Source organism: Calonectris borealis, chromosome 17 (assembly GCF_964195595.1).
Source record: "Calonectris borealis chromosome 17, bCalBor7.hap1.2, whole genome shotgun sequence".
NCBI lineage: Eukaryota > Metazoa > Chordata > Aves > Procellariiformes > Procellariidae > Calonectris > Calonectris borealis.
In genome coordinates, this window is record NC_134328.1 from 15,450,017 (window position 1) to 15,477,735 (window position 27,719).

General features: G+C 39.0%; 1 protein-coding gene across 9 annotated transcripts; it reads left to right on the plus strand.

Annotated features, from left to right (window-relative positions):
- The first annotated feature begins 4,446 nt into the window (after window positions 1-4,446).
- Window positions 4,447-27,719, plus strand: ARFGAP1 (ARF GTPase activating protein 1). Of its 9 annotated transcripts, none has more exons than XM_075166714.1 (14): window positions 4,447-4,539; window positions 4,812-4,943; window positions 8,597-8,660; window positions 9,570-9,679; window positions 11,197-11,368; window positions 12,579-12,679; window positions 13,438-13,527; window positions 14,182-14,278; window positions 16,913-16,969; window positions 17,977-18,009; window positions 21,248-21,304; window positions 23,305-23,364; window positions 24,550-24,626; window positions 25,094-27,719. In XM_075166714.1, the coding sequence occupies exons 3-14, from the start codon at window positions 8,601-8,603 to the stop codon at window positions 25,446-25,448; spliced, it is 1,269 nt and encodes a 422-aa protein (XP_075022815.1). In that variant the 5' UTR covers window positions 4,447-4,539; window positions 4,812-4,943; window positions 8,597-8,600; the 3' UTR covers window positions 25,449-27,719. The 9 variants fall into 9 exon arrangements, with proteins under 9 accessions (XP_075022815.1, XP_075022819.1, XP_075022820.1 ...); XM_075166718.1 differs by having other exon boundaries at window positions 4,457-4,539; window positions 4,812-4,990; XM_075166719.1 differs by having other exon boundaries at window positions 4,457-4,539; window positions 13,441-13,527.

Here is a 27,719-nt window from a genome sequence, read left to right on the forward strand (position 1 = left end):
TAGGAATCATTTTTTCCTCTCAAACGATTACCAACTTCCCCAAGCCAATTTAACAAGTCTCATGTGATACGATGGAGAAGAAATCAATAACAAGTTTCTTTTAGAGTGTCTTTTGAAGGACGTCCACAGCAGCGCGTGCACAAGTGTACAGTGTCGGGAGCCGGCGTGTACGAGTGCTGCCCCGAGGTAGGTATGAAACGTGCAGTCAGAAGCTATTCAAACACACGCATACACAAAACAGAGCTACTTTTCTGCCATGTTCTCAGTGATATTCTTTCCAATCCCAGCCAGTGAGAGCTAATATGTATTAAGAAGTCAGCAGTGTCAGGTGCCACCAGGCTGAAGGAGCATTCTTTACAGACATTTACTTTAGAAAGAATTAATTGCCTTGGAAATAAGCCACTTGAACCAGCCTCCCAAAGTTCATTCTGAATATCCACAGAGTAGATACAGGCAGTTAGCAGCACTTCCGGTCCTGCCCGGACCATGCTAGATGGCCACTTTGGTAGCTTTGATTGACAATGATACAAACTGTGATGTGACACACACGTATGTGACATTAACGCAAAATTAAAGCTGCGTGTATTAATAGCTGCTTGTTAAATAAAAGCCTTTGCTTTTCTATTTGCTGTTTTAATATCAGAGGTAAGGCTTCCTGCTGTCTCATATGAAGACTTTCAAAATTTTGTCTCATTCCTGAAATGAAAAAAACGCGCATAGGCAGAAGGTCTGATGGGGGTCTCTAAATACAAGTAGCTGCTTACGCTTTTCTTCAGCTCTAGCTACGGAGAAACATAATGAAAGGATGTCTTAGGCAGTTGTCTACTGTCAACCTGATTGACAGTAGAAACGCATGCATTAAAACGCACTCCCAGCTGCATGGAGGAATGGGCACGGTGAGCCTAAATCAGAAGTGAATTTCCTATAAATATGCAGTGGAAGGAGGGGGGCTGATTACTCTCCTGATCTTGTCTGTGCTTTGAAGAGCTGGACATGAAATTCAGGGCTGGAGGCTGTGGTGTGTGATCCATAGCGTAGGCAGGACTCCTTGTTTTAGCTGTAGGACTAAACTCCTGCCTAAACTCTAGCTTCTCTTGCCTGACCGCCAGTAGGGCTGTACTGGTAATTAGATGTAGTTACAGATTTTGCCAGTGTCAAATTAACTGAGGAAATGTATCAGAAAAGCCCTTATACACGGGTTTCTCAGCTGAAAAGGAAGGACAAAGTAATGTTCCCTTGTACAATGAGAGGGAAGTGATTATTTTATTAAGTGCATGTGGCATTTCTATAACCTAATGGCAATATTCATTGTAGCTGGGAAAGGTTGCTATGCTGTGGCTGCCAAATGCAATGAATATCAATAGCCCTGAATGCTATAATTAATAATAAATAAATCTTACTTATTCAGCATAACAAATAATAATAAAAAACATCGAATAACAACTGGGCTGATGTTTCATCCCATGGCAGAAAATATTTCACACGTTACTTTTCTAATATTTTTGTTAGGTGATATAATGTTAGTAGGAATGAGCTTCCGTCAAGATTTACAAAAATTAGACACCCCTCGCAGTCACTCTGAGTTCTCAAGCCTATTAAGTTAAAAATGAGATCGAGTCTTTGGTGGCTCAGGTGACAACCTGCTTACCATTCACAGGGTGCTATCGGAGCATGCAACACACAGAAGTACCAAAAAACCCTCCAAGAAAAGGGTGTTATCACATTCCCATCAATTAACGAGACTACTCGTGAAGCTAAAAGGGCTGAGTTTGGGGTTTTATTGTTATTCACACAGTTATAGTTACAGAAGTCATAAGTAATGACAACGTAGAACTTGAATGGTGACATTTATCAGGCAAACAGCTCTATTCCTTGCTCCTCGCTCTTCCGATTTATTAAATAGATTTATCTAACAAGGGTATCTACGTTTCTCTTTGTTCCCCCTCAATTTAAGCATTGTGACATCCTGCACATTACTCTGATAGAGTGGCTAATAGGTGTGTTGGGAGGGAAAAGGCAATAAAACTCCACGGCTTCTCAGTCCACGACAAGTGCTGCTCACACTGAGCATTGTATTCAGCCCACAATAAACAAGTCAAACAAGGTTTTGTTTTTCTCTTCTTCCTTTAATATTTGAAGCTCAAGCTGTCAGCTATTCTAGATGAAAATTTTTCAGGTATTTTTGTGCGAATTAAACTGAGTGGTAATGCCACTTCATTTATGTCAGGGACTGCAATATTTAATAGCCAAAATCAAGTCTTATTAATAGATTAGAAAGGGTTTGGGAAATCTGTAAAAGAGGAAAAAGTGAAAATGAATGCTCTTTGGTTTAAATCCAGAGACTTTTTTTTTTTACCTAAGAATTTTCAAAGCCACCATTCAAAATCATTCACTTACAAGCAAAATTGCACACTAGGTAGGTTATCTTAATAAGCTTTCACTTCCTATAGTCTTCTTCACTGCAGTTATGATGCACAGATTCATGAAATCTTCGCAGAATTGGGCTCTAGTTGTTTTCTGTGCTCTCAAATCGGACTACCCTTTCCATGTTTGAGTATTATCCTTTCGTAGCCAAGTAAAATTATTTCTATCTGAAAAATCTCAACACGGAAAACAGCTCAAAGAGACTGCCGTGTATTTTATTATTTTATCCTGTAATTCGTTCCTTATCACCACATTTCATATGTGCTTGACAGTGGGCATAACAATTATAACAATGGCAATTGTGCTAAAAATATTTATACTTTCATTTCAAGCTAGAACCAATTCATAACTTGAGAAAGGGAAGAAGTAGGGAATATAATGCAGGATGCCTTTGTAAATGTTTCTTGTTGGCATTATCTATTATCTTAGAATAGATATTCGTCACACATTGCAGAGAGAGAGCTATGCACCCATCCCAAATTCCGGGAACGGAGCAAACTGGACTTGCCAGGGAATGGCGTGCATTTATTTGCTTGCTAAGAAAGGCAAATGTTTGTGGCTTCCCTTCATTCCTACTGAAAACCAGACAGTGCCATCCTGCAGCCTTCACTCAGGTAGGTAAGTCTTTGCTGCTCGCTGTACGTCAGAGGTTACAGATGACTCCTCGTTCAGGGCAAATTGCAGTATTATTACTATAGCGAAAACAGAAGCACCACTTTGTGCTTCTTTGGTGATAGCGGTTCTGATCGCAGAAAGACAAAGCTGCCACTGCACGAGTTTGCTGCCCAGAGTGCGAACATGCATGTTTGGTAAATGAAGACCACGGGAGGCATCAGTCTCCTAGCCCTGCACCACAACAGATGAAAAATGTTGCCCAACACTGCTCCCCTGAGGCTGTGAGCACAGGTATTGAATGTGCAACGCGCGCCCTTCCAGACCCGCTGCAGAACCACCGCCGACACCGATCACCAGACTATCTACCAATTATATGGAAAAACTAAGATTAATATTCTCATTAGATCCTGTAATACAGCATCTGTATAATGAGAACCTCATTGCCCATTAGTTCATGTTTACCAGAAAATAACGGTGCTTATCAGAAGAGACCACTTTCTCCCTAACTGGAATAGCGAATTATTTAAACCGAATTTGCTTTGCATTTCGTACCCCTCCCTCTGTCCTTCATACGCACGCACATTTAAGGGCCCATTATCTTCTCGTTGATGCAAGGGGGTTATGTATGTAGCTCCCATTAATGGTAATGAAAATGGCTCTTCTTAATCTCCCATGCACTGATAGTAAGATAATAGCCTACTTATTAAGTAGGAAGGCCAGACTAGGAGTTGCGCTGAAAATGAGCAGCATATTGTCTCTGTGGGATTCATATGCAAATGCTAAAGCATTGCTCTGGAGTCTCTACCGTTGATTATTAAAAGCAAATCAGCGATAGCATAAATGCGCTCTCCTGGCACATGCCTCCAACCACCACAGAGCCGTTCCGGGTGCGCTTTCCATCCCGTTCACCCTCACTTTTGGAGAATATCCCTGGAAAGCGATGGATGGGAATCGTCCTCCCAGGAGGCGAGCTCGGTGGTTTCGGAGCAGCCCCCCTGCCTCCCAGGAGCGGCCTCAGCTGCAACCCCCCCTCAGCTCTCAGGAATAACTGAAAAAGACGCCCACAACTTGATATAATTCAACTTTACGGGCAACTTCCCCTCAGAGCTAAACCAGAGTGGTGGTTTTTGCAGCCTGGAACTGAACAGTCGGTTCACTGTAAAGCTTTATTTCGGTTTTACTTGGTTGAAACAAATCTATTTCTTCTCCCTTAAAAAAAAGTTTGATAATTCAATATTCTGCGTGTTTCTTCCCTGAATATCTTCATGGGGGGCCGGGGATTCGGCCGAGGCCCCGGGGCCGGCTTCCCGGCCCCGGGGCCTCGGCCGAATCCCCGGCCCCCCGTCGGCTCCCTCCCCGCCCGGGCCGGGCCGCAGCGGGTTAAGGCGGGCACCCACAATGCCTCGCGGCCCTGCAACGTCGCCGGCCGCGGCGGGGCAGCGACTGCGCCGTGAGGCGCCGGGCGGGACCGGGACCGGCGGTGCCGCGTCAGGACGGCCGGTGCGTTACCCGGCCCCTTCATCTCCCCCGGGCTGCGGCTCGCTCTCCTGGGGCGATTCGCCCCACCGTCAGCCGTTGCTCGGCGGGGCGGGCAGGCCTCAGCGCCGGCTCCGCTCCGGCCCGGCCCCCGTGGGCTGTCACACAGGACGGTCCCTGAGGGGAAGGCAGGAGGTGCTGGTGCCAGGCTGGCGTGGCGGGGAGGAGGCCTGAGCTTCTCCTCACGACGGCCTTTCCCTCCCCCCCCATTTATCTAAATCTTTTTTTTTTTCTAGAAAGGAGAGGCCGGGGTGCTCGCCGGGAATCCGGCCATGTTCTGAGGGAGGCCTCCAGGACTCGGCCTGGATCCAGACATCGCAGGTGTGCGTGAAGAAGGTGCCCTCCTCGCCTCCCCTGTGAAGCTCTTGGTAAGGTGGCCGCGCTTCTGAGTACGCAGAACTGCACGACTTTAAAAGTACGCAACAGTCGCTGATACATATTTGAAAGTGCACCTTGCCTGCTCCATGGAGATGGGTGGCAGCGTTTGTTTCAAAGCGTTTCTTCAGCTGACAAGGTCTCTGTGGGCTTTTTGCCCTGGTGAGACCCACAGGGAGCCTTCAGGACCACGAAGTCATGCAGACCGCGTCACCCGCTTAATCTTCGTATACTGAATTGCAAAGCTCTTTACAGGTTGGCTGTGTGAATTTGCTGCTACATCAGAGGAGCAAAGTCCTATTCTGGCTCATTTCCACCTAAAAGTGTAGTGCCGCTTCTGCCTTTTTGCTTGCTTTTAGCAAACTAAAGATTCCTAACATGGAAACTCATATGGTGCATGTCTAGTTTTTGCTCTGGAAACAGATTCATTGGCAAATAAGAGTGTGAGATTGGTCTGTCTGAAGCTGTCTATTTCCCCCTTGGAACTCTTAGTCCAAAATATTTATATTCTTCAATGAAAACTTATTCCTAAACTAAACATTTTTTTTACTGCTTATGTCCATTTATGTCAGATCAAAACACTGCGTGTTTATTTAAGGTGTCTGCACAGTTGTTACTTCAGTATTTACTCCTGAAACTTAAACAGCGCAGTGGCTATGGGCCCAGTCAGCTACTAGGGCTCAGCTTTTGGATGGTAAACAATGATAATTTGATACTTACAACTTTGTGGGCAAATATAGTTGAAAATAGAGTAGGCACCTCTAAAGACTTTAACCATTAGCAAGCTTAGAGTGTGACTTTTTCCTTGTCCCCCTTTCCTTCATTTCCAGATGGTTTGGTGAATGAGAGAAAGGTGAGAAGCTGGTGGCCTTAGTTACCACCTCCTTTTCTTGGATGAGGCGGTCTGGGTGAAGCTCTGCTTTCCCACCAGACAGGCGTGGTGGTTTGGTCAGGGAACTTGGTGCTTCTGGAATGGGCATGTGTTCAGATTGCAGTTGGCCAAAGTCTTTCTTTTAAAAAGTTTTTGTCAAAAAAAGCAGTTATGGCAGACCCAAAGGCAATTGCTTCCTCTGTCACCTTGGAGTCGGAGATCTGAAACTCGCATTCAGTGTATGTACACTGAAATGGTGTGGATGTTGGCTGTTGTGGGATGGATGTCTCTTTCTGCTCTATAGAAAATTCCTGGCTCATGTGGAATTGGAGTGGGAAAGGGCTTTCCTGTTCAGCTCCAGCAATGATCGTTTGCCATTGAGGCTGGAAAGCCTTTATGTATAGTCTGCCTCTGTTATTCCGAATGAAAACCTGCTTTAACAACCTGGGGAAAAGGAGGAAAAAATGGTAAAGGAAGGATGGCGGTAAGGGGAATAAGTGGCCAGCCAAAGAGAGGAACCTTGTAACTTGTCAGTAATGTACAAGGAGTCGCTGGGGAAATACAGCCCTGAGGAAGGGGAGTTGGCATGCAAAGAGAATGTAACAAAAATGGCAAAGAAGAGGGCCCAAAGTATGCACAATTGTCTGTCTGGCTATTACTGCTAAGTTATTTACTTAATTTTTGTACTGCAGAGGGAGAATTTTCCCTTATCTTGCCAGTGGCAAATACTAGAATTGAAGACGTGGACTTCGATTTATGTAAATGTGTTTATGGTCTCTAGTTTATGAGCAAACGTGTTTTATGTGTAGTGCTATCTCCTTCCTCACATGCGCATGAGTAAGTTATATAAAATTAAATGTTGTTATTGGAATGCTTTTGGAGAAAGTGTTTTGTTATACAAGGGGTCGCTTGCCACGCTTTTTCTTCCCTTTTTTGAAAGTTACACAATTTCCATTTGATTATTGATAAAAATAATTCTGTTCAGTTTTAATTTGATGCAGGATGACTGGAAGGTTTTACTCACCATTAATTACAGTAACCTTTTTAGTCTAAAACACTTTTTTCCCACAACTTAATCTGTTTTTGTCTAATAAAAATTAAGATTGAAAGATAGCATATTCTAAATGTCAGTGAAAACATTGTCCCTTAAATTACAGAGAATTAAGTGCTTGTCAACAAGATGTTTACGAAGGAATAAGTGCTTTAGATAAGAGGCAGTGAGTTCTGCCACAGATAACTTCTGCTTTTAACAGTGATAATACGTAGGTACAATGTTGAGCTTATTTCTTTATGAATCATGTTGTCTTAGCTGGTCGTGCGTATAATTGTATTTATTGTACCGCTGTGGTTGCAGTTCACAGGAAGGCTTGTTCTGCTTTAGAGATGTCTAAGAAATTGACGTCATGTATGAATGTCACATTCATACAAATTTAATGTTTTCTTACCTGTAGCATTTTTCTTTTTAAAATAGCCTTCCTTTTCTAATTAAAGATATGTTCTCCCTCCATCCCTTACTGGGTTGCTTAATCATTTACCTTCTAAAGCTTAAGCTTAACACTTAATCATTTACCTTCTAAAATTATTGCAAGATTGTTAATCCTACCGATAATTTAAGGACTTATGACGGTTTAGTCAAATAGCACAGTGAACAAGTGTCAAAGACTTGCCTCAAGGCGTTTCTGCCTCTCAGACCAGTGTTTGATGGAAACATTGACTTGCTATTTTTTGGTTTGTATCTTGACTGACTGATAAACTGACATTTAGTAGTTGGTGCTGTTTCTAGTCAGCTTGGTGACTTCTCTGGTTTTTATTACGTCTTAGAAGTTCATTTTCTGGAGTAGAAATGAAAAGACGGACTGGAAATAAAAAGGAAGAAGAGATGTTATTTATTTAAAGTTAATTTAAATACTGTACTACCAAATTAGTTGGAAAAGTGAATTAATTTTTTATCTAAATTGCAGTCTTATGCTGCACCCTACACTGTATTTCTTTTAATCATGAGTGTTTTGTGTACTTTTAGTTTTTCCAGTCTGTATACTGTGCGTGAGTCGCGTTTTTTTCCTTAATGTGAATTTTATCTGTAGCTTGACACCGCTCCCTGCTGCTGTGTTTCGTGCTTCATAAAAATCAGAGTAAGATGATGTGGTCTGCCAGCGAGACAGACTCGGAATTAGAATTTTATTTTGTGTAAAAGATCCCAGTAATTGCCTTATTTTCTTAGAATTCAATTGATAAGCGAACTCAGTATTTCTGGAAAATCATGATTTTTTTGTATCTTCTAGTAAAGCACTCTTAGCAATGTGTTCAGCACTCTCAAGTGTAAGAGTTTCTCCTATTTTTTGCTTAGGTCTGTGTAGTTGTATGCATGTGATCCCGTGTGATCATGCATGATTATAAAGTGCTTTCAGAAAGGGTAGTGGATGGGTCTGGGAGCAGCATCAAGTAAGAGTCTGTCTGGTGTAACATATGCCATAGAAGAGTTTCCATGTTTATCACCCCCCCCCCGCTTTTCAGCTATGGCTGAATTACACCTTTGCAATGAATTAATTAAGATGACTAAATCCTCCAAAATGTACAAAGTAAATGGAAAAGTAAGGTTGTGGGGTTTTTGGTGTTTTGTTTGTTTGTTTTTCCCCCTGCAATTGATTGTGATTCAGTAGTTTAGATTGCAAGCTCTTTTTCATAGAGATATGCTTGTAAGGTACTGAACATCTTACCAGTATCAAATCCTTGAATATGACTTGGTTTTTTGTTTTTCTTTTTCTCCCTTTGTAGAATCATGGCAAGTCCAAGAACAAGGAAAGTTCTCAAGGAAGTCAGAGCACAAGATGAGAACAATGTGAGAGAATTATAATCTTCTTTAGATTAGTTTTGTAGAATTGAGTTTTCTTTTTACCTACTCCAGATGTATGTTGCGGTCTACCACAGCTATCGTATTTATAGCACTAGTATGGCTAACTAACAGTAACATATAAATTTGGATATCTCATAGTTGTGTGAGTTCCGGTAACTTTTATTCCTATATGTATTATAATACATTGCTGCATATTTGGCACAAGTCTTTCAGAAGCTCTAGTAATGCTGTAACCCCCGGAGTCTGTCGAAGAAGTGATGTCTTGGGCACAGCTTAATTAAAACGATCTATTTCAATACGCTACCTTACATGTGATAGCCAATGGACAGGTTCAGTTCTATTTATATCAATGCATTAAACCTTGAATGGTGATTCCCATCATAAGAACTTATGTTGCACTGTGTGAGCAATAAAGCTATTTTTAAGAAAAACCTCTGTTTGGATCTTCTATCATTTACTGCCAAGCTGTAGTATGACTGAATAAATGTTCCAAAATTTAAATGTTGCATCTTTATTTTGCCAAGGAAACTTCAAGAATTCAGTTTGGTTACTTTCTCCTCCTTCAAAACAATCTGGAAATGAAACCCAGTTGAATTCTTTGCTCGTTAATTTCAACTCGCTCATCTGTATTACGTCACTGGCTTTTGGTAGTTGTTACAGTAATTTTTATAATCCAAGTCAGGCAAGTTAATGAATATTTCGTTCCATGCAGCATAAATAAATATTTGAAGGAAGCTTATGCTGTCAGGGAAGGTTTTCCAAACGCTAAGAACTCTCCCTTCTGAAATTATTTTCTGCATGTAACGTTTTCATGATTTGACTTTTTGAGCTGTACTGTGAAAACTTCACTTGGACAAGCGATGACTGAGAGAGATAATTGTTTTTCTCTTGTAGGTCTGTTTTGAGTGTGGTGCATTTAACCCCCAGTGGGTGAGTGTGACCTATGGAATTTGGATCTGTCTTGAGTGCTCAGGAAAACACCGAGGCTTGGGAGTTCACCTCAGGTCAGTCTTTCAAGCAGACGATGGACTAAGTTGGGTTACCTCAGGGTGCATTGTGGCTGTGAACAGGATGTATTGTTTCGGAAGGGTATAGAATGTCTCAAATCCAACATTTCGCTGGCAGTTTTGCTTCACGCAAAGTGAGCTTTACTCTCTGTGCCTTGTCTGTAATTACTTGGGGTGTGTGCTGCAGAGTGCAGCTATGTTATGCCCAGTTCTAGAAAGTAATGTCTCTAGCTACGTCTTGAGGTTGTGCAGTGGTGTTTGGCAATACTGCACTAGTCCTTGTACTCTATTCTTTTAATATTGTATAATCTTTATCGATTAAAACTGAAGTAGTGCCAGAGCAGCTTGAGTTGAGCGAAAAAAGTCACAGTGTGCTTACAGAATATTTCTGTAGTGTATGCAAGTGTATAAAACAGTTTCATTCTGTTCAGGAGATTTTTTTTTTTGTAATATAAATGATAGTTTTTGTTTTTTCCAAGAAACATGCTCAACTGAGACAGGAATCTATGGAATAAGAACTGTAATGTGTTCTAGAGACTCACAGTGTGTGTATATATAATAGGGGCAGAGCATGGGATAGTTACTCAAATGAGACAGGGAGAGAAAGTCCAGGAGGGAAGAGCAAGGAGGCTGTCCAGAAGTATGTGCTTTGCTTTTCAAGGGGTGATTTGAAGCTCATTAGTGAGTAGAAATTGCATAGGAAATGAGAATTCGGAACTATTCCATATGTTACATGAAAGAAAAAATGAAATTACTGAGATGAGGATATGATGAAGGGTATTTCTTTGGGGACAAAAAGAAAGAAATCGGTCAAGATACAAATTTTAAAGAGCCTTCTTGAGGATGATGTCTCACTTTTTCCTCCCCTGTGACCTTGTATTTAACAATAGGGCACTGTTTGGGTTTTTTGTGGGTTTTTTGTTTGTTTTGTTGTTGTGTTTTTTAATATAGTTTAAGAGCAGCAGCAAGAATTTACGGCTCAAAGCAGAGTTGAGGTGCTAACTGCAGTCATAAATGCCCTGGGATGAGGTCAGGTTGTAGGGTCGGCTATTTTAAACAGTTGAGCTGTCAGTACTTGATGGTCGTTATGAGCAGAAGCATGGAGTGGGACAGGAGGTGTCCTCGCAGGTCACTTAAGTGTAACTGTGAAAACAGACAGGAAAAGAAAATTGCAGAGTGAAAAAGTATGGGAAAAGTTTCTTTTATATGGTGGGTTAGATTAATTTCTGGACTTGAAGAAAGCTGCTTTTTCTGTCTGTTTTTTGCCTTCTGTTGACTGTCTCCTTTAAGCGCTAATAAATGGCATGATTTTAGCTTATTTCAGTGAGGATCTGACCACCTTCTTAGGATGATCTATCTTTCTATACTTGGAGAGTGTTCTCTAACATGTTCTCTAACATTACATCCTTTGAGATAGGTTGTAATAAGCTTTTCTTTTTGTCCCTGCTGATATAGCAGGAAATTATAACAAGCTGTGATTTAATTTTTTTTTTTTTAAAAAAACTGCTTTTCAGTTTTGTACGTTCAGTAACCATGGACAAATGGAAGGATATTGAGCTGGAGAAGATGAAGGCTGGAGGTAATAGCAAATTTCGAGAGTTCTTGGAGTCTCAAGATGACTACGATCCCTGCTGGTCAATGCAAGAGAAGTACAACAGCAAAGCTGCAGCTCTTTTTAGAGATCAGGTAACTTCAGTTGTGTGTGTGTCCTCATCACCTACTGTCTGAAAATATCAAAGTACTTTGTAAGCACTGTTTTTGAAGGGGAGGAAGGGAAAGTAGCAATCTTTTGAACCTCTGCAATGGTTCTTGAAAGGGAGAAGTCTTAGAGTGCTTCTTCCCAACTCTTGTAAGAATTTTCTTTAGAAACTTTCTTTTCTGCATTTAGCTGAGGTGGCTCAGATTTTCACTGCTGCAATTTGTTGCAACTAGTTAGTTAGTGGAGCTGTCCCAATCCACAGTTTACTACTTCAGCAGTGCAGTTTTATCCGAAGTGATTGTTTATAAATCTTTTGTATATGTAGTAACACAATGGTAAACTAATTTGCCAAACACTGGCAGGCCTATAAACAAATAAATTAGTAATTGTAATGGCATTATCATTTTGTGGAGGTTTGGAATTTCCAAAAATGAAATGACGAACAACTTGAACTCGTGAGCTTAGAGACTCACAAAGATACTGTATTTTTCTGCTGACCCCCACACGAAAGTGGTAAGAAGGTACATTCTGTGCTTACTGGGATATCCACGCAGTTTTGAAGTTTGTTGCGTGTGTTGTCTCTTTGCATCTTTAGAACTTGCTAGGAATAGAAGATGGTTGGCTAAAGAGGGGTATCTTGATGAAAGCAAAGAATTCGTAAGTTTTGTGCTGTAGGCCTTTTAGTATGTGAAATGGGGAGCTATAGAGTTTCTGTGGCAAGGCCTTTGGAATTTTTATATTAACTTGCTGAAGTTATGACTTGGATTGGAGGAGCGGTATGGGGTGAAGAGATGAAGTTCAGGTCCCTTGTTTGAAGGAGGCAGAGAGAACATTTAAAATCTGTGTATGTATTTTAGCCACCCTATGCTAGAGTATAAATCCATCTCTTTCTATTCCTCCATTATTCTGAGATCAGTGCTTACATTTCTTTATTAATCTAGGCTTTTCTCTTCAAACCAAATTTGCCTGTTTGAAGAAGTTGCCTAAAATCAATTGCCTGAAATAAAATCAGTGTTCAATTCAACGTTACTAGCCTGAGATTCAGAAAAAAATTGTTTTCTTGTGAAAACAAATTAATTGATCTATGCCGCCGGCAGCAAATTGGAAAAATGACTTGTCCTCACTTTACGGGACCAGTGTATAAATTGTATGAAAAATTTGACCTAGCATTCTTGATTATTTTCCTACCTCTTCTAGGTAGCTACAATAGCTGAAGGCAAGGAGTGGTCCATTGAAACTTCTCCTGCGAGGAACTGGACTCCACCTCAGCCTAAAATGTCTCTCTCTTCCACTCATCGGTATGTATTCTTGTTATCTATTGTTGATACAGCTACAGCAGGATCAAAACCTGATGTTTGAATGTCTGCTGGTTTTATTCTGTTGATGGTGTTGTCTGAACAAGCATTTCTTTTGCTGAAGTTAAGGAATATGAGGTAGCAGGACTCTAATTTCTGTAATAATTCCTCCACCTGAACCTTAAACCACGGCAGAGACAAGTGAGCAAGAGCAGAGGACAAGCCATGCTCTTTTTATCTTGACTTGTAATGCACCTGAGACTAGTCATTGTGTCAATCACACGTAGTGTTTCACAGCCTTGCCTTAACTGTAGTGCTGTTCCAGTTCATGATTGAACAGAGGGAAGAAGAAACAGACTTTTTCCTTACGGTGCTGATTACTAATGAGAGCATCAAGGCTGGACCGCAGCAGTTTTGTTTTTCTGCTTTTGCATGTAGTGTTTGTTACTCTTTGCACTAAAGAATCAAGTTAACTGAAAAAGCGGTTGTAAATCAAGGGAACAAGCGCTTCATGCCTGGCCATCATCCAGCAAGTTCAGGGGCTAGCTGTAGTCTGAGTAGCATTGTCTGTGTCTGGGTCTACTGTTGCTTTATTCATTCAATACTCCAGTGGCTTTTAGTGGTTGCATTAGAGTTCCCTACTTGATAGACGGAAGAAATAATCAATTTTGCACCTGTATTATTATGATATATGTCAAGCTGCACTGCTGAGCTAGTGGTTTTTGGTTTACACAGTTTGATTCTTAAATCTTTCATTTCAGTAGTTCTGCTGGACAATCTCAGACTGCAACTGCCTCTTCTGACAAGGCTTTTGAAGACTGGTTAAATGATGATGTCAGCTCCTACCAAGGGTAATGCAGTATTTATTAACTTTTTGAGTGCCTGGCCCTCTAGCATAACAAAGGCTCGGATGTTACACTACAGCTACACAGCTGTGATGCTGATTCACTAGTTAACAGTTACATCTTGTTTACTGTTAAAAATATGTTGATAATATATGATAAAGGGTAAGAGGAAGGAAAGTGCCTCTTAATGCATTTGTGTAACAAAAATGTTTGAATAGCATTGAAGAAGGAGCTTGTAACTCAAAATGTTACTGTGGTGGGCTCCAAACTAGGGAATTTTTAGTGTATATAGTATTTTATAATGATTTGAGTTAAACGGGGGTTTATAAAGCTAGCACTGTTTTGTTCTTTTCTTTTCCCATTTTGATGTATCACTTTATTAGGATTTACACAGACTTCTGATACCAGTGATCTGTTAAACCTGGAGAATTATTAAGACCACATTAGCTTGCATAGGGGACACTAATTTGCAAGGAGTGCCCAGTGGATCCTTGTTGGTGTTATGTCTTTATGAAGTGAGTGGTTTTGTATTTTGGGTGCTTTAGGACTTTTTTCCTAGGTGTTAGTCTGTTAAACAGTTGTCATTCTTTCATGCATTTCAGCTTTTGTTTAATGAATGCATGCTAATACAGATACTATGTATTAATTTTCTTATGGTAGTGGCCAAGAGAATCGCTACGTGGGGTTTGGAAACACAGTAAACCCTCCGAAAAAAGAGGATGACTTCCTGAATAATGCTATGTCTTCATTGTACTCGGTAAGGAAGTGCTTGAAGCTTTCGGTGACCTGAATTACTATTTTCTTCTATTTTATCCCCTGTTATGGGAGACTATAAATGGAGAAGAGAAACTAAAGACTGCAAGTAGATACGCAGAGAGATGTAGAGTATTGGTTGTATTCTCAAAGAGTGAAGAAGGTACTGGTGGACTTTAAAAGGCAAAACAAAGGGAGAAACTTGAGCAAAACTTAGGAATTATGTCTGGTATCAGCTCATAGAAATAAGGAAATGAGGATATAGCAATGGATTAAGAACTAATACCCAACAGGGCTTGGAGGGAAAAAAAAAGTAATTACCTGTTGGGAATAGTGGTTAGGCTGGTAATGCTCTAAATAGATTAACCATATTAGGTATGTTCAGTGGAAAACAACTGAAATGTGTGTGTACATGGGTGCCAGAAGCTCTGAGCAGTGATGGAAACATTTGAAATACTTGTGACAGAGTGTGAAGAGATAACAGCATATGGTTGAACAGTTGTCATGATTAAAGTAGAGATAGTGAAAGATGCATTGTTGAAGGAAAATGAGAATAAAGTCGGAGGCAGTCGGGGACGTACTGGTGCTTTGATAGGCTGCAAAGTAACAGTACTGAATGATATTTGGGTTTCGGAGTCACTTTGAAATACAGTAAGGTTTTCTACCAGGGTTAGTGGCCAGTAGTCTTCTGTAGAGCCTCATCATATCATCGGTCTAAATATCCACACCAGGTTCCATTGTTTGTTTTGTTTTTTTTTTTTTTTCAAAAATACAGTAATTTCACTAGAACATAATCGAAAAAGGTAATACCTGATCCTTTGAACAGTATTCCAGGTGATTCTACAGGGTGCTTAGTAGAGGTTTGCTGAATATTTTCTAGGTATGTCATAGATTGTAGGCTAGAGAGTTCTGATTAGACACCACATCTATAATGTATTGCAGATGTGCTAAGACAGCAAAGGAGAGATGATACTGTATTGTCCAAGTTACTGCCTACCATTATTTGAACACATGATCTCATTGAAACTTATGATTAAAATGCCCTCTTGTGACCACAGATACATACTACAGTGCGATTTTAAGTCGTTTATTATAGTGAGACTGAATATTTGCATGCATATTCATGCTAGAGAGGAAACCTAGTTTCCTTGCACTGTGTATGATCGTTTTTCCCCACACATGCCATATTTATGTATATATGTTGTTTTCTGCTGTTACATATCAGAAGGAGCACTTTCTGTAGATTTCACACAGACTACACTATCCAACTCATTCTGTAAAGAACAGATGTAACTGCAGTTTAGGTTTGTCTTGACTCCCTTGAGACTCTGCTTAACATAAAAACTATGAGACACATCACTTTGCCTTGTGTGGAAATAGTGACATAATCATCTTGTAGTGTGTCAGCATAGGACAAGAAAGACAATTAATGAAGAGATTTCAAAAGGATAGGCAAAAAATATTTTTTGCTGCTTTTTTTAAAAGACGTTCCCTCAACCTAAATATGTGGCGTAGTCAAATTAAATAGAAGGGGTAATGAGAAAAAGATTCTACTATTTACGGCCTTTGTATGGAAATCTACCCAAAAGGTAATATGTTACCAAAACATCCACACTTTGTTGGAAATCAAATTGATAAAAGGCAGTGGTAGACGTGGATATTAAGCTTGCATTCGTGGCGCCGTGTTTAAAAGGTTCTGTAACACAGCTTAAAATTAAGTGGTGATGATCTGCAAAGAAAAAAAAAGCTTACATCTGTTTCTTCATTCATTGTTATATACAAGGAGAACCACAGACGTGTTAATGTTTATTTCTGTTTTTTATCCATTCAAGTATGGTGGGTTTTTTTCCACTTGTTTTACTGGAAAGATTCTGGATAAATGAGTTACTAACAAGAACTGAAATCTAAAGAGTTGAGAAGTAATTTTTAATGATTTTGTTAAAAAAAAAATCATTAGAAACACTCTCCCGCTTCACTTTCTTTTAGCTGATTTCTTAATCAGTATCTGACAATCAGTAGTTAGAAGAAACCTTTTCTGATTCATTACAGAAAAGTGTTTTAAGAAATGGCCAATGGTTTTCAAATCTTTCAGGAACCAATGAGGCAAAATAAAGCTTTGTTTCTTTTGTTTTTAAAGGTAAAATTTGCAGGAAACAAGCAGTTTGAAGCTTTATTATGAAACTGAAAATTGCTGAGTGGGCATTTTATGAGTTGCTGCCTCATGTTTTTGAGCACCAATTCTTGATTTCTCTTCAGATTTTTCAAGGCATACATTTTAGCTGCTCCTTGTTTTTTCTCCATCCAGTACTTACTTGTTAAAAAGCCAATCTGTTTACTAAGGTTTCAATGTCTTTTTTTGTTCTTTTACTTTCCTTGTCGGGGGGAGGAATTTTTTTTCATGTAGCTGTTTTTAGTAGAATAACATCTGAAGCACTTGGGTTTGTTCAAATTGCAGCCGTTTTGACACAAATAATGGAAGCTTATCGCTATATTACAGTTAAGTGAGAGACTACGTATGACTACAGGACAAGCTGTACTGGAGAACATTTTGACTTAAATTAACATGTAAGAGTGAACACTTGGTTATTCACTAGTATTATTCACACCTCGCTTAACGACATTCTCACTTTCTTTAAAGGGATGGAGCAGTTTTACAACTGGAGCAAGCAAGATTGCCTCAGCTGCTAAAGAGGGTGTAAGTAAACAAAATGTATTTCAGTGTAATTCTTGTAAACTCAGAGATTCTGTTAGTGTTCTAATACGGATATATCTTTAAAAGTATTACCAAGACAAAGTAAACTCTGCCTATGGCATATGAAATAGATGCATATTGAATGCAGATCTCTGCCTTAACTATTTCTCATGTTTCTGGATGGACATTTTTGTAAATTTGTCCACCGGATGTAAGCATCAAGAAAGAACTCAACTGCCATTTTTATACTCCCTAGATAAACAAAAATTTTTATTTATAAAGCAGAAATTTTGGTCTATGCCAAGTAAGGCCAAATTGCATTCTTCAGCAGGAATTTAATACCAAGTTACAAATTGCTGATGCTTTGGGTTTTTTTTTTCTCTTCCTTCGATTTCTCTCTATTTACAGCATTTTTGTCAGTTTAAATAGAAAGCTTATTGGGCAGAGGTTGTGCCCAGAGGGATGCTTTGGGAAAAACTGAGGCATGGTCTTCACGCTCTGCATGTTCTGCAAATTTGCACACTTAGGTGACAATCATTCAACTAACTGTAGACTGAAACCAGAGGAATGAAAAATTTATTACATTTTAAGTAGATGATGGTGGAAAGAGATTAAATGTTTTTTTGTGAAAATAGTGCATTACAACGTTTTTCAGTTTTGCGTGGTATTCTTCCAAACTTTTATGAGCATAACAGTTATCTCTTAAGAAAAATACTTTGGGTGACATTATGAGAGTCAAAAATATTGATACTTATCCGCATTGGCCCACCAGGGTCTAGTCTATATCGAAGATCCTTTCTTACCCCTGTTGTAAGTTGAGAAAGACTGATACTTTCCCAGAGCAATGTGGGGTACCGGAGGTGGTGATATGGATGTTCTCTGTTCGCTGTGAAATTCTGGCAAAGGTCCATTCATCTTGGAGAGGATCATGCAACATTTCTAAATGTGTGTGTTTACTAGGAATAAAGCCTTTGATTTTTAAACTTGAATGTATTTGCTTCTTTTCACAGGCTACCAGATTTGGATCTCAAGCAAGTCAAAAGGTGATTATAGATTTAGTTCTGTCTTATTGACTGTAATTCGCTTTAAATGTTATGTATTTGCGTGCACCAATTGATTTAGACTTGGTCATCAACAGACCAGTGTGTTTATCCTTCACAGTACACAGTAATTTTTAGGTTCTAGCTTTCATTTCTGTGGGGATTGCAAACAACTGCTGTGATCCAATTAAGCAAGAAATAAACAGTGATACTCTGCTGTGTATAACTGTTGGGTGTATTGGAGAGGCAGTAGAATGAAATGCTTTAATTCATGCTTGCAGACTTAAAATAGCCTTATTTATTTTTGTGAACCTTAAATGTGGTCTATCTTGAAGTAGTTTTCTTGGTGATATAATATAATGCAAGCCATCTTTCCATTGCTAAAGCCTAATAAGATATTACAAAGGTGAACTGCTTAATATTGTTATTCAATTAACTTGCTTGTGTGTATTTAAAAATAGCAATTACAAAAGCATTTCCTCTTTCAAACTAGGGTTAAAATAAGAGACAGTCAGACCTGAATTACACAGAGCTCTGACATAAGCAAGATCTGTTTGCATGGAGAAGTTTTAAATTCAAACGTAAAAATGTGTAAAAGAATAGGTTTCTTACTGTGCCAAAGTTCTGAGTGAGAGAGTGCTTACATATATTAATGGACGATAACGGGAGTTATACTTTGAACTGTAACTCTTCTTGTATGTATAGCATTAGCTTGCCATGCTTTCCGATATGCATAGGATTGTATTGCTCAAAACAAATGCGAAACTGCAGGTGTTGGTGTTCAAACAGATGTATGCAGTAGAATATTAATACTCCAAATAGCAAGCCAAACTTATGCATGTTTTGCAACAAAAATGTCTTGTTAAAGCTCCCAAACTTGATACTTAGAAGCTTTAAAGTATTTGCTGCTTGGCTTCTGTAAGAAAATCTAAGTGTTCTACAAGTCTTCCTCTTTCGCTCCTTCCGGCAGTTTCCCAGTTAGAAAACTGTCCTTTCTTTAGTATTAGCAGCAAATGTAAATGTAATATTAAGTGTAAAAGCTCATCATATCTACTGACAAGGACCACAGCAACATGGTGCTCTAGAGTCTAAGCTGTGTTACTGAAGCTTAAATTTTGTTCCTGAAACATCTAATCTTTTGCTCTGTGGAACAGATTAAACGTCTTTTTGATGTAATATATTGTTTAAAAGTATATTTGGTGTCCAGTGACCAAACATATTCACTGTTTGTCTTGTCAGTAGATGTTAAAGTTGGAAAAGGTTCATGCTATTTAACTTGCCTGAAAAAATGCTGCCAATTTTTTGCTAAAAGCTGCTTCTACCTTCCTTGCTCTTTCTCTTTTGCTGTCTGGGTAAAGTTTTGGGGCTACAAGCAGCAGCCAGAGCCGGTAACGCCCTCACATGTATTCTTGTGCATGGACTCCTTGTCGCTGTTCGTGCTGAATATGTGCATTTGCTCTTGAGCTGTCTTTTCTTTTTTTGCCTTAAGTCAAATCTGTTTAGAATAGTACTGTGTGTTTCATACGGTAATGTTTCTTCAAACCTATTTAAAACAGGTTAAATTGGATAGAGATATCCAAGCTCTGCACTCTCAGAAAACATGCTGTACTTTGTCCATGCTCTTCATAAACACAGATGAATTCAGGATTTCCGTTTGCATGTCTGATCAGGAATGCAGTATATCAAGAGCTACCCTGGGGTGTTGTTTGAAGGCAGACTCTTTAATAAATGCCCGTTATGTAGTGTTTGTAATGGTGGTTAGGATGCTGTCCTAAATTCAGCAATAGTGAAGATGAAGAAGCGATTCAGATGCAAACACAATTGTACACAAATCTTCCCTTTCCGTATTTACAAAATTATGTGGGATAATATAATAATTCTTCCCGATTCTAGCAATGACTTCACTTAGCATACCTGAACTGTTAGTGTATTACACTCTTTATTATATAACACAAACAGTTTGCCAGGTTTAATAGACTCTGAAGGATTTTTCAAAGATGAAAAATCCCCTTTCTTGTTTTTCTTAAACACTTTCCACTTCCAATGGAAACAAGCCTTCTGTGATTTGCATTCATGTTTCTTACTAGGTGGAAATGGGGTTACCTTTTGCCTTTGTCTTTTCAAATAACTTTTGAACTGGTAAGGAGTAGAAGTATCGGAGATAATGGTGGCTAGGTAGAGGGGAGATCCTAGTAGTGCTGTGGCTAAGGGGAATACTTTTTAGACACCAGGGAATCTGTGGAGGAAAGATGCTCCCCCAGGAAGAATATGAATGAAGGCTTACACCCTAGCCAATGTTAGCGATGAGATATAAACCCTCAGGAAATGAAACTTCATTAGACTCTGCTAATGTTTAGGAATAATGTTTGTCTCACAAGCAAATTGGCCCTTTTAGATTAATTGGGCTAATTCAGAAGGTAATCAGTATAATATGGCAATTCTGAAGAAAAGTTTAAATCAATCAAAGACTTATTATGGTAGTAGGGAAAGGAATGATTTCAAATGAAACATTTGCAAACCCTGCTGTCCGTGTCAATATCGTCTTATGAAAGTAATTTTGTGACTTGCACTGTGGACTTACATTTTTTGTAAGATGCCTCTGAAGTACAATATCCTTGTACTTGTTCTGGATTGCAACAGATTTCTGAAGTTCATTGTTTTCTCTCACTGCAAACCTGGAGCTATAAAAAAAGATTACAAAAATCTTCTGTCACAGCTTTGCCTCTTGTGTATTGCTTAGAAACAATTGGGCTGTTATTTACAGATGACAATTGCAGCAGACAAGACAGAAGAACTAGGGAAAAATCGGCCAAAAAGATCTAATTCTGCAAGTAATTCCATTAGTAAGGAAAAATAAGGGTGGATGAGGTCAGTTCTTCCAAATATTCAGCTGCAGGCGTTAGCAAGGGGCCCGTCTTTTAGGCTATTGCCGGTTGAACCGTTGCTTCTGCTTCCAGTGCAAGGTCAGACTTTGCTTGGGCTCTGGGCATCTCCAACAACCTATTGCCATGTGCATCTGTTTTTAATTTTCTTTTAATGTTTTCTGCAGCACTGTACTGTGTGTGCTTTTCAGCTCATTCTGCTTGTGTGAATCAAAGCTTAAGGCTTCGTGTGTTTTTGGAGATACTGCTGAGAACTTAGCCTGCAGAAGATGTTGGCTGTGGGGTTTTTTTGGTTGTTTTTTTTTTTTCTTTTTTAAGGAAAATATAACTGACTTTGTTTTTGTTTTGCTTTTAAATAGGCATCAGAGTTAGGTCAGACATTAAATGAAAATGTTCTCAAACCTGCACAGGAAAAGGTAACTTTGGAACTAGTAAATTACTTGCAGAACATGGTTATGCTGACTTAGGCAGTGATCGTCCTGCCACAACTGCCCAGTTTGTCAGTGCGTCCTTCTGGTTTTTCATATACTAGCACAGTAGCAAAGGGGAAACATCGAGTAATTCAAAGCTGGTATGTTAGCAAAGAAAGGTTAATGATGGTAATTTCCCTCCACCAATCTTTCCCATGTCCACAGGAGTCTCTTATGTTCTTCCCCGTTAGATATTATTTTACAGATTGCATGCTTTCCAGAATAGAATTTAGGACAAGATGAAAATGCCCCCTAACTGGATATAAAAATCAGTTATTAAAAAAAATAACTGTTAGTAGTATCTTTGAGTGGTAAGTTCGTAGTGTTTCACCCATCTGCCTGCCAGCATTGTTTTAATTCAGCTAAGCATCTTTGAGCCACTGTAGCTCATCTGCTGCCTCATTGTGGGCAGTAGAATTTGGGGCAAAGTGTATGTTTAAGATGAATGGGGACAATTTATCAATAGAAGTAACATTTTCTTGCAACCTTTACTTGGTATTCATTCAGAATATTCTGGTAGTCAGTTAAAACCAAGTTTTGCATGCATTCATATGCAAAGTGTGGTCTTAAGTAACATTTTGATTAGCAGTTCTAGTTCCTGTGTTGTTTCTAGGAAACGAGTTTGAAGCAGATTTTCATCTTCCCTTTTCAATTGTTAGTGACCAAAAACATGTGGCTAATGGCACTTCCAACAGGAGTTGGAAGAAAGCACACATGCTGACCTGAGTAAATACAGATAGTCACTAATGGGCATGTAAAAAAAAAAAAGAAAAAGCAAGGCAGTCCTCATAAGTGACTAGTGATCACTAATACTACAAATTTTAGTCGAAGATTCTCCCTAGTGTCAAATGTTGCCTTCCTGTTTCATATGTTTAAAAAACCGTCCTTTTACATCTTTCCAATTTGGCATGCATTTGTTCTGTGCTTCTAGAATTTTGGATCAGCTCCAAAATTTTGATGAAGTCTTTTCTGAGAATGGTGCTCTACTTACCTACATACCTTTTCCCAAAATATATTAGTTTTGATAAAGCAGACTAATTTTGCTCTCGTAAGAGAAGCAGTGCCACCGCTTTGGGATATGGATTAATTTTCAATTTGAAAAGAATGGTTTAATCACATTACAAAATAATTTCTCTTGCATTACCTTTATTAATTCAACATTCTTTACATAGCATTTCAAATCACAGGAGAAGAGTCTAATTGGTTTTCTATTCCCTAGAATTATCCACAGCTTATTTCAGAGTGCTTAGATGCATTATTTTCAGGGTTATTTTTAGAGTGCATTTCCTTGAGCTGATTTTTATTTTGTAGGACAATTTAATGAGGAATGTTGCATTTTCTATTAAAAAAAAGAAGGGTCTATCTCCCTTAGGATGTTGTGCTGTTAGTTCTAAACAAGTGTTACTTTCTGAAGTTAAGTGTTCAATGATCACTGCCTGGCACGTATATGGTTATATAAAGACACTTGCTTTGCAACAGCTGGCATTTATTAATTGGTGAAAGGCATCAATTATATTCTGGTTGACCAAAGTTCAAAGCCCTTTTAATATTTAAATAAGCATGTATAAAAGATAGAGAATGAAATGGATCAGATAGGTTTTTAATCTCTCCAAACCGAATCTTTTTATATAGTAAAATGTATTTAGAGATTTTTTTCTATTGGTGTTTTTATGCTCAGCATTAGTGTAATGATACCTTCCTCAAACTGTATGTATATCAGTAGAAAATTGCCACAAACTTCAAAGGACTGAGGTTCACTCCATTAGAGATCAATGGACTTCATATGTCATTTTCTTAACTTTGACTTAAGTATATTTTGTTTAACTTTCAGTTTGTTTGGGTTTTTTTTTACACTTTTTGTTTTTAGCTGTTAAGCACAAGTAAGCTTAATAATACTTCATAATACTTTGTTTTATGACTAATTACCAATACTTTGATTCACGTAGGTGAAAGAGGGGAAAATATTTGAGGAGGTCACCGTGGGGGTATCGCAGTTGGCCAGCAAGGTATGAAGTGGCCTGCCTGCCTTTAAGGAGGCCAAACAGAAAGCCAGTCTCCATATTCTTATGAAGAGTTTGTAGTGAAACAATACCCCAGTGCAGCTTTAGTCTCTGCTTGTGTGGAATACTGAAATTTTGAAAGTGTGCAGTACTTCTATTGGGGCGTTAAAAAGCTATACAGGTATGATGTATCCTCGTAACAGTTTCACCAAGGGCATAGAGAGTTGTAAGACAGCCAGTGTCCCAAACACTGAAAGAAAATGTCTGCTAGAGAATATGGAGACAGCTTGCGTTACATTTGTACAGTTAAACTTACTAATGTTCTGTACCTTTTTCTTTGTCTTCTTTTGCTATCATTACTTGGTAACGTGGTAAGTGCTCTCTACAACTGCTAAGTACAGAAGTCCTGCACAATCTAATACCTCTTTTGATAACTTGTACAGTGTTACCTAGGAGGGTCGGTCTTTCTAGCACTGTGAAAGTCAGCCCTGGAAGCGCTATCATGTACCAGCTTAAATGTTGGGAATATTTGAATAAAATAAGTGATGTTACCTGTCCTGTTTAGAGCCTGGCAACTTTAAGTCTGAATTCTGGGATTCATCCTCTGTATCTATGACTTAGAATAGTAACTTCCATGGGTGTCGCTTCAGAATTTGTGTTTCTAATCCAACGCCAACCCATTATAATAACCCCAAAGGATTCTCCTAGCAGTCATGTTTATTCTAGAACTCAACTTTGGCCTGTTTTACATGGGCAGTGAAATAATACCACTGAAAAGGGTTGAAAGTAGTTTTGTAGAACAGTAGAAATATAAATACTAGTTACATGAATCGTAACATCAAAACATCAGTTCTGTCATTAAGTTTAATTTTATATAAGGCATAATTCCAGCATTTTTGTCAAGGAAGTCTAGGAGAGAATTCAAAAGCTGTTATTGACAATGATGGGTGAAAAAGCTAAACTTGACCTACTTCTCACGTCTTCCAGCAGCACAATGCGGTCAAATGTATGTTCTTTACATCAACCATGTAACTGCCCATCAAAAATATTAATAAGTTGTGAGTGAAATTTTCTAATGAAATGTGTTCTCTTTATCTGAACAAGTGGATAAATGTGTTGTGACTTTTGCTGTTGGACTTGGAAGAGGTGTTGGTTCAGTCCAAATGAATGGAGTGTCTTTTTTTTCTCTAGGTTCAGGGAGTTGGAAGTAAAGGATGGCGAGATGTTACCACTTTTTTTTCTGGCAAACCAGATGATAATTCTGAAAGGTATTTTTTTGTTATTATTTTCTGTGTCTCTTTAAACACATGATCTTATCACCTGTATGTTCTCTGCAGTATAGTAGCAGAGGGTGATTTTTAAATATGAAGAAATTATTCTGTCTTTGCTAGTAGTCCTCCTGTATGTAATAGGGGAGGAATTCAATCTAACTATTTGTTTATGACAGTTCTTAAGCTGAGAACAACGGCACCTTGGTTTTAAAATTATTCGAAATGCATATCCCCTTGCCCTGGGCCTATTGGTACTTAAGGCTGTTAACAAAAATCTGTGAATTGGAATATAAGCTTATGCCATTCGGAGCAATATATTTAGTTCTTCTGCCTTTATCCTCAGTTTTTGTTTAAGCAAAGGGCAGTAGCCCTTTGATTTTCTTTCTTTGTGGTCGTTTACTTTTATTGGCGTGTTTGTCCTAACTAATTTATTTCTACCTTCCTTTTTCTTTCCCCCATAAAAGACCAGCTGAGGGAGACAGCTACCAGAACAGTGGAGGGGAGGGCTACCAGAACAGTGCTGTAGATCAAAGCTTCTGGGAGACCTTTGGCAACTCAGATCCACCAAAAGCTCATAAATCTCCAAGCAGTGAGAGCTGGACCTACGTGGACAATTCCACAGAGAAGAAGAGCTCTGATAGCTGGGACGTGTGGGGCTCGGGAACAGTCTCCAACAACAAGAACAGTAACAGCGACAGTTGGGAAAATTGGGAGACCAACTGGGAAAACACAGGAGGGGAGAGCAAGACCAAAAAACCTCCTAAGGCAACAAAAAAGGCATCTTCAGCTGATGATGGGTGGGATAACCAGAACTGGTAGAACTCTGTTAACCCTGTTTTGCACAGCTAGGAAAGGGAGGCTATGCTGGCTGATTGAGGGGAGAAAGTTTTACATGCAACTGGAGTATCTTGGTTGACCTTACTGATCTGTTACTTTTGTGCTTCCCATTCATTCTCCTTTCTTCTATCCCGGTTTAGGAAAAAAAAAGTAGCATCTGAATCTTTTATTTACATAAAGGTGGCTCTCCCTTTTTTAAGGATAGTGATAACTATATTCTTCTTGCACTATTGAAGGGTATTGCTGGGTACAGTGACTTTCTTAACACGAATGTTCAAAGGAAAAAAAATCAGTGCAAGCACACTTTGATGGCACAACCTTACATGTGTAGGTCAATAGGTATTCATCCAGTCCTCATATCATTTGAGATGACCTGAGGTGTTTAATGCAAACAAAGGACAGAATGTGTCGTGAAAAGATAGCCATTAAATAAGCAAACTGCAGTTGAATAGATCTAGTTCAAATGCCTTATGGATTGCTCTGACCATATTAAGTCTGGCAATTCAAGATGGTCTTTAAGATACTTTTTATTGGAGCTTTGTTTTTAAACGTAGATTTTTTTTTTTTTAGTCTTTTAAAACTTATTTTCTCCCCTTAGAATTAATAAGGAATCTAGAGCTAGATAATTATTTGTGTAAACTCATAGTTTTGACCTGAGCTGCCAAGGGGTATCCAGAATGGCTCTACGTGCCCTTCTTGCTCAGTGCGTTAAGAGTTTGCACAGTGCAGCTCCCCTACACAGATAAAATGGCAAGCTGTGGTGTTTTCCTTCCTTACTTGCGCCCTTCCCCCAGTTTGAGTATTTTATACAGTCTGTTTTTTCTCTTTCTTCCTTCTACCTATCTATTTTATCTGTTCTGATAAAACTGAAATCTTTCTGCAGCTTATGGCCTTTTGGACATCTCTTTGGCAGCTTGGCAGTGAAAAAGATTTACAAAAAAGATTCCGTAAGAAAAAATGGGTGGAAAATATGAGGACATTGAGGAGAGAGGCTGGCAGCAAGCCCTCTTCAAGATGAGTAGATGTCTGGATTTAATAGTAAAATTTAAATTAAGCAGATGTTTTTCTGAATTAATCTTTAACATGTCAAACTGTATCTCTGTTTCTATCATGTATTTCTTTACATTTTCTTCCTGGAAGAAACACTATTTTGGAAACTTCAGAAACTCCTTGTCAGCATTAAGGAATGGAATAGAAGATTCAGTTATGTCTCAGTTTTGACCCAACAAATTGCTTTGCATGAGACAAACCATAACTTCTACAGAAGAATTGTGACTTTAACGACAAAGGTGTCCTATGTATCCCATTTTATTTTTGGGGGTGGGTTGTAAATGTACACTCAGCCCAAAAACAGTCAGCTCACTTGAAAACTTCAAATCATGATGTGGTTGCATAGTCTGCTTTACTACCAGCATGGAGTTCTTTACCGTGGACCCTGTAAGTCTTAATACATACCTAAAAAGCCTTTTCTTTTTAAAATTGGTTAATTTGTTCAAGCAACCAACCAACCTCAGTTGTCAAAGTTACCTTAAATAATGCTTCATTTCTTTTTCTCTTCACAGAGGTTTTTGAGCTTATAGTAATATCAAGAGGTTAAAAAGGAAGGAAAATCATGAATCACCTCAAAAGTAGCAGATTTTAAAGGCTTAAGTCTAAGTAGAAGTAGCTCTATTTATAGCCCGATTCTCTATTTCTATTAGTAGGATCTTTCAGATGGTGAACAAAATATTTTTCTAGTCTTCTCTAGCCCTGTTCTGCAAGAGTTGGGATTTCTTTTTTTCCCCTCGCTTCTCCTGGTAGCGTGGTCTCTGAAGCTCGTGCAGCAGAGCACCCAAGCACTACTCCAGGCTGAGCCATGCGAGGTGCCCGAGGCGTTCTTGCCGACACGCTGACCCTTCAGAACTGCTGAAGGCACGAGAGGTCTCGGTTTACAACGCTGCTTGTGGTACCATTGGCAGAAGTTTACAGCCTGACTGTAAAACAAGGATTTTGTTCTGCTTTTTCTCCAGTTCCAAATATACCTTTGTCATAGCTTAATTGCATGTCAAACGTAACTGTATTTTTATGCATACACCTCTGTTGCCTACTTGTCATTTGTCTGCTGCCCAGTACGAAACTGTAATGCATGTACTTTGAAGGCGGTGCTGTGTAATGTATGTGAAGTGGCACTGCCCAGTCCTCGACTAACGGTTAGTCTTTGTGAAGTGTTGCAGTAGCGGTGATGGCAAAATGCATCCGATGGGTTGCACTGTC

What these genes read in the sequence shown, in the direction of transcription:
- ARFGAP1 (XM_075166714.1), top strand. Translation starts at nt 8,601, where the DNA reads ATGGCAAGTCCAAGAACAAGGAAAGTTCTCAAGGAAGTCAGAGCACAA. An exon ending in GATGTCAGCTCCTACCAAGG is followed by an intron (nt 13,528 to 14,181) that starts GTAATGCAGTAT and finishes TTCTTATGGTAG; the next exon opens with TGGCCAAGAGAATCGCTACG. An exon ending in CCTCAGCTGCTAAAGAGGGT is followed by an intron (nt 16,970 to 17,976) that starts GTAAGTAAACAA and finishes TTCTTTTCACAG; the next exon opens with GCTACCAGATTTGGATCTCA.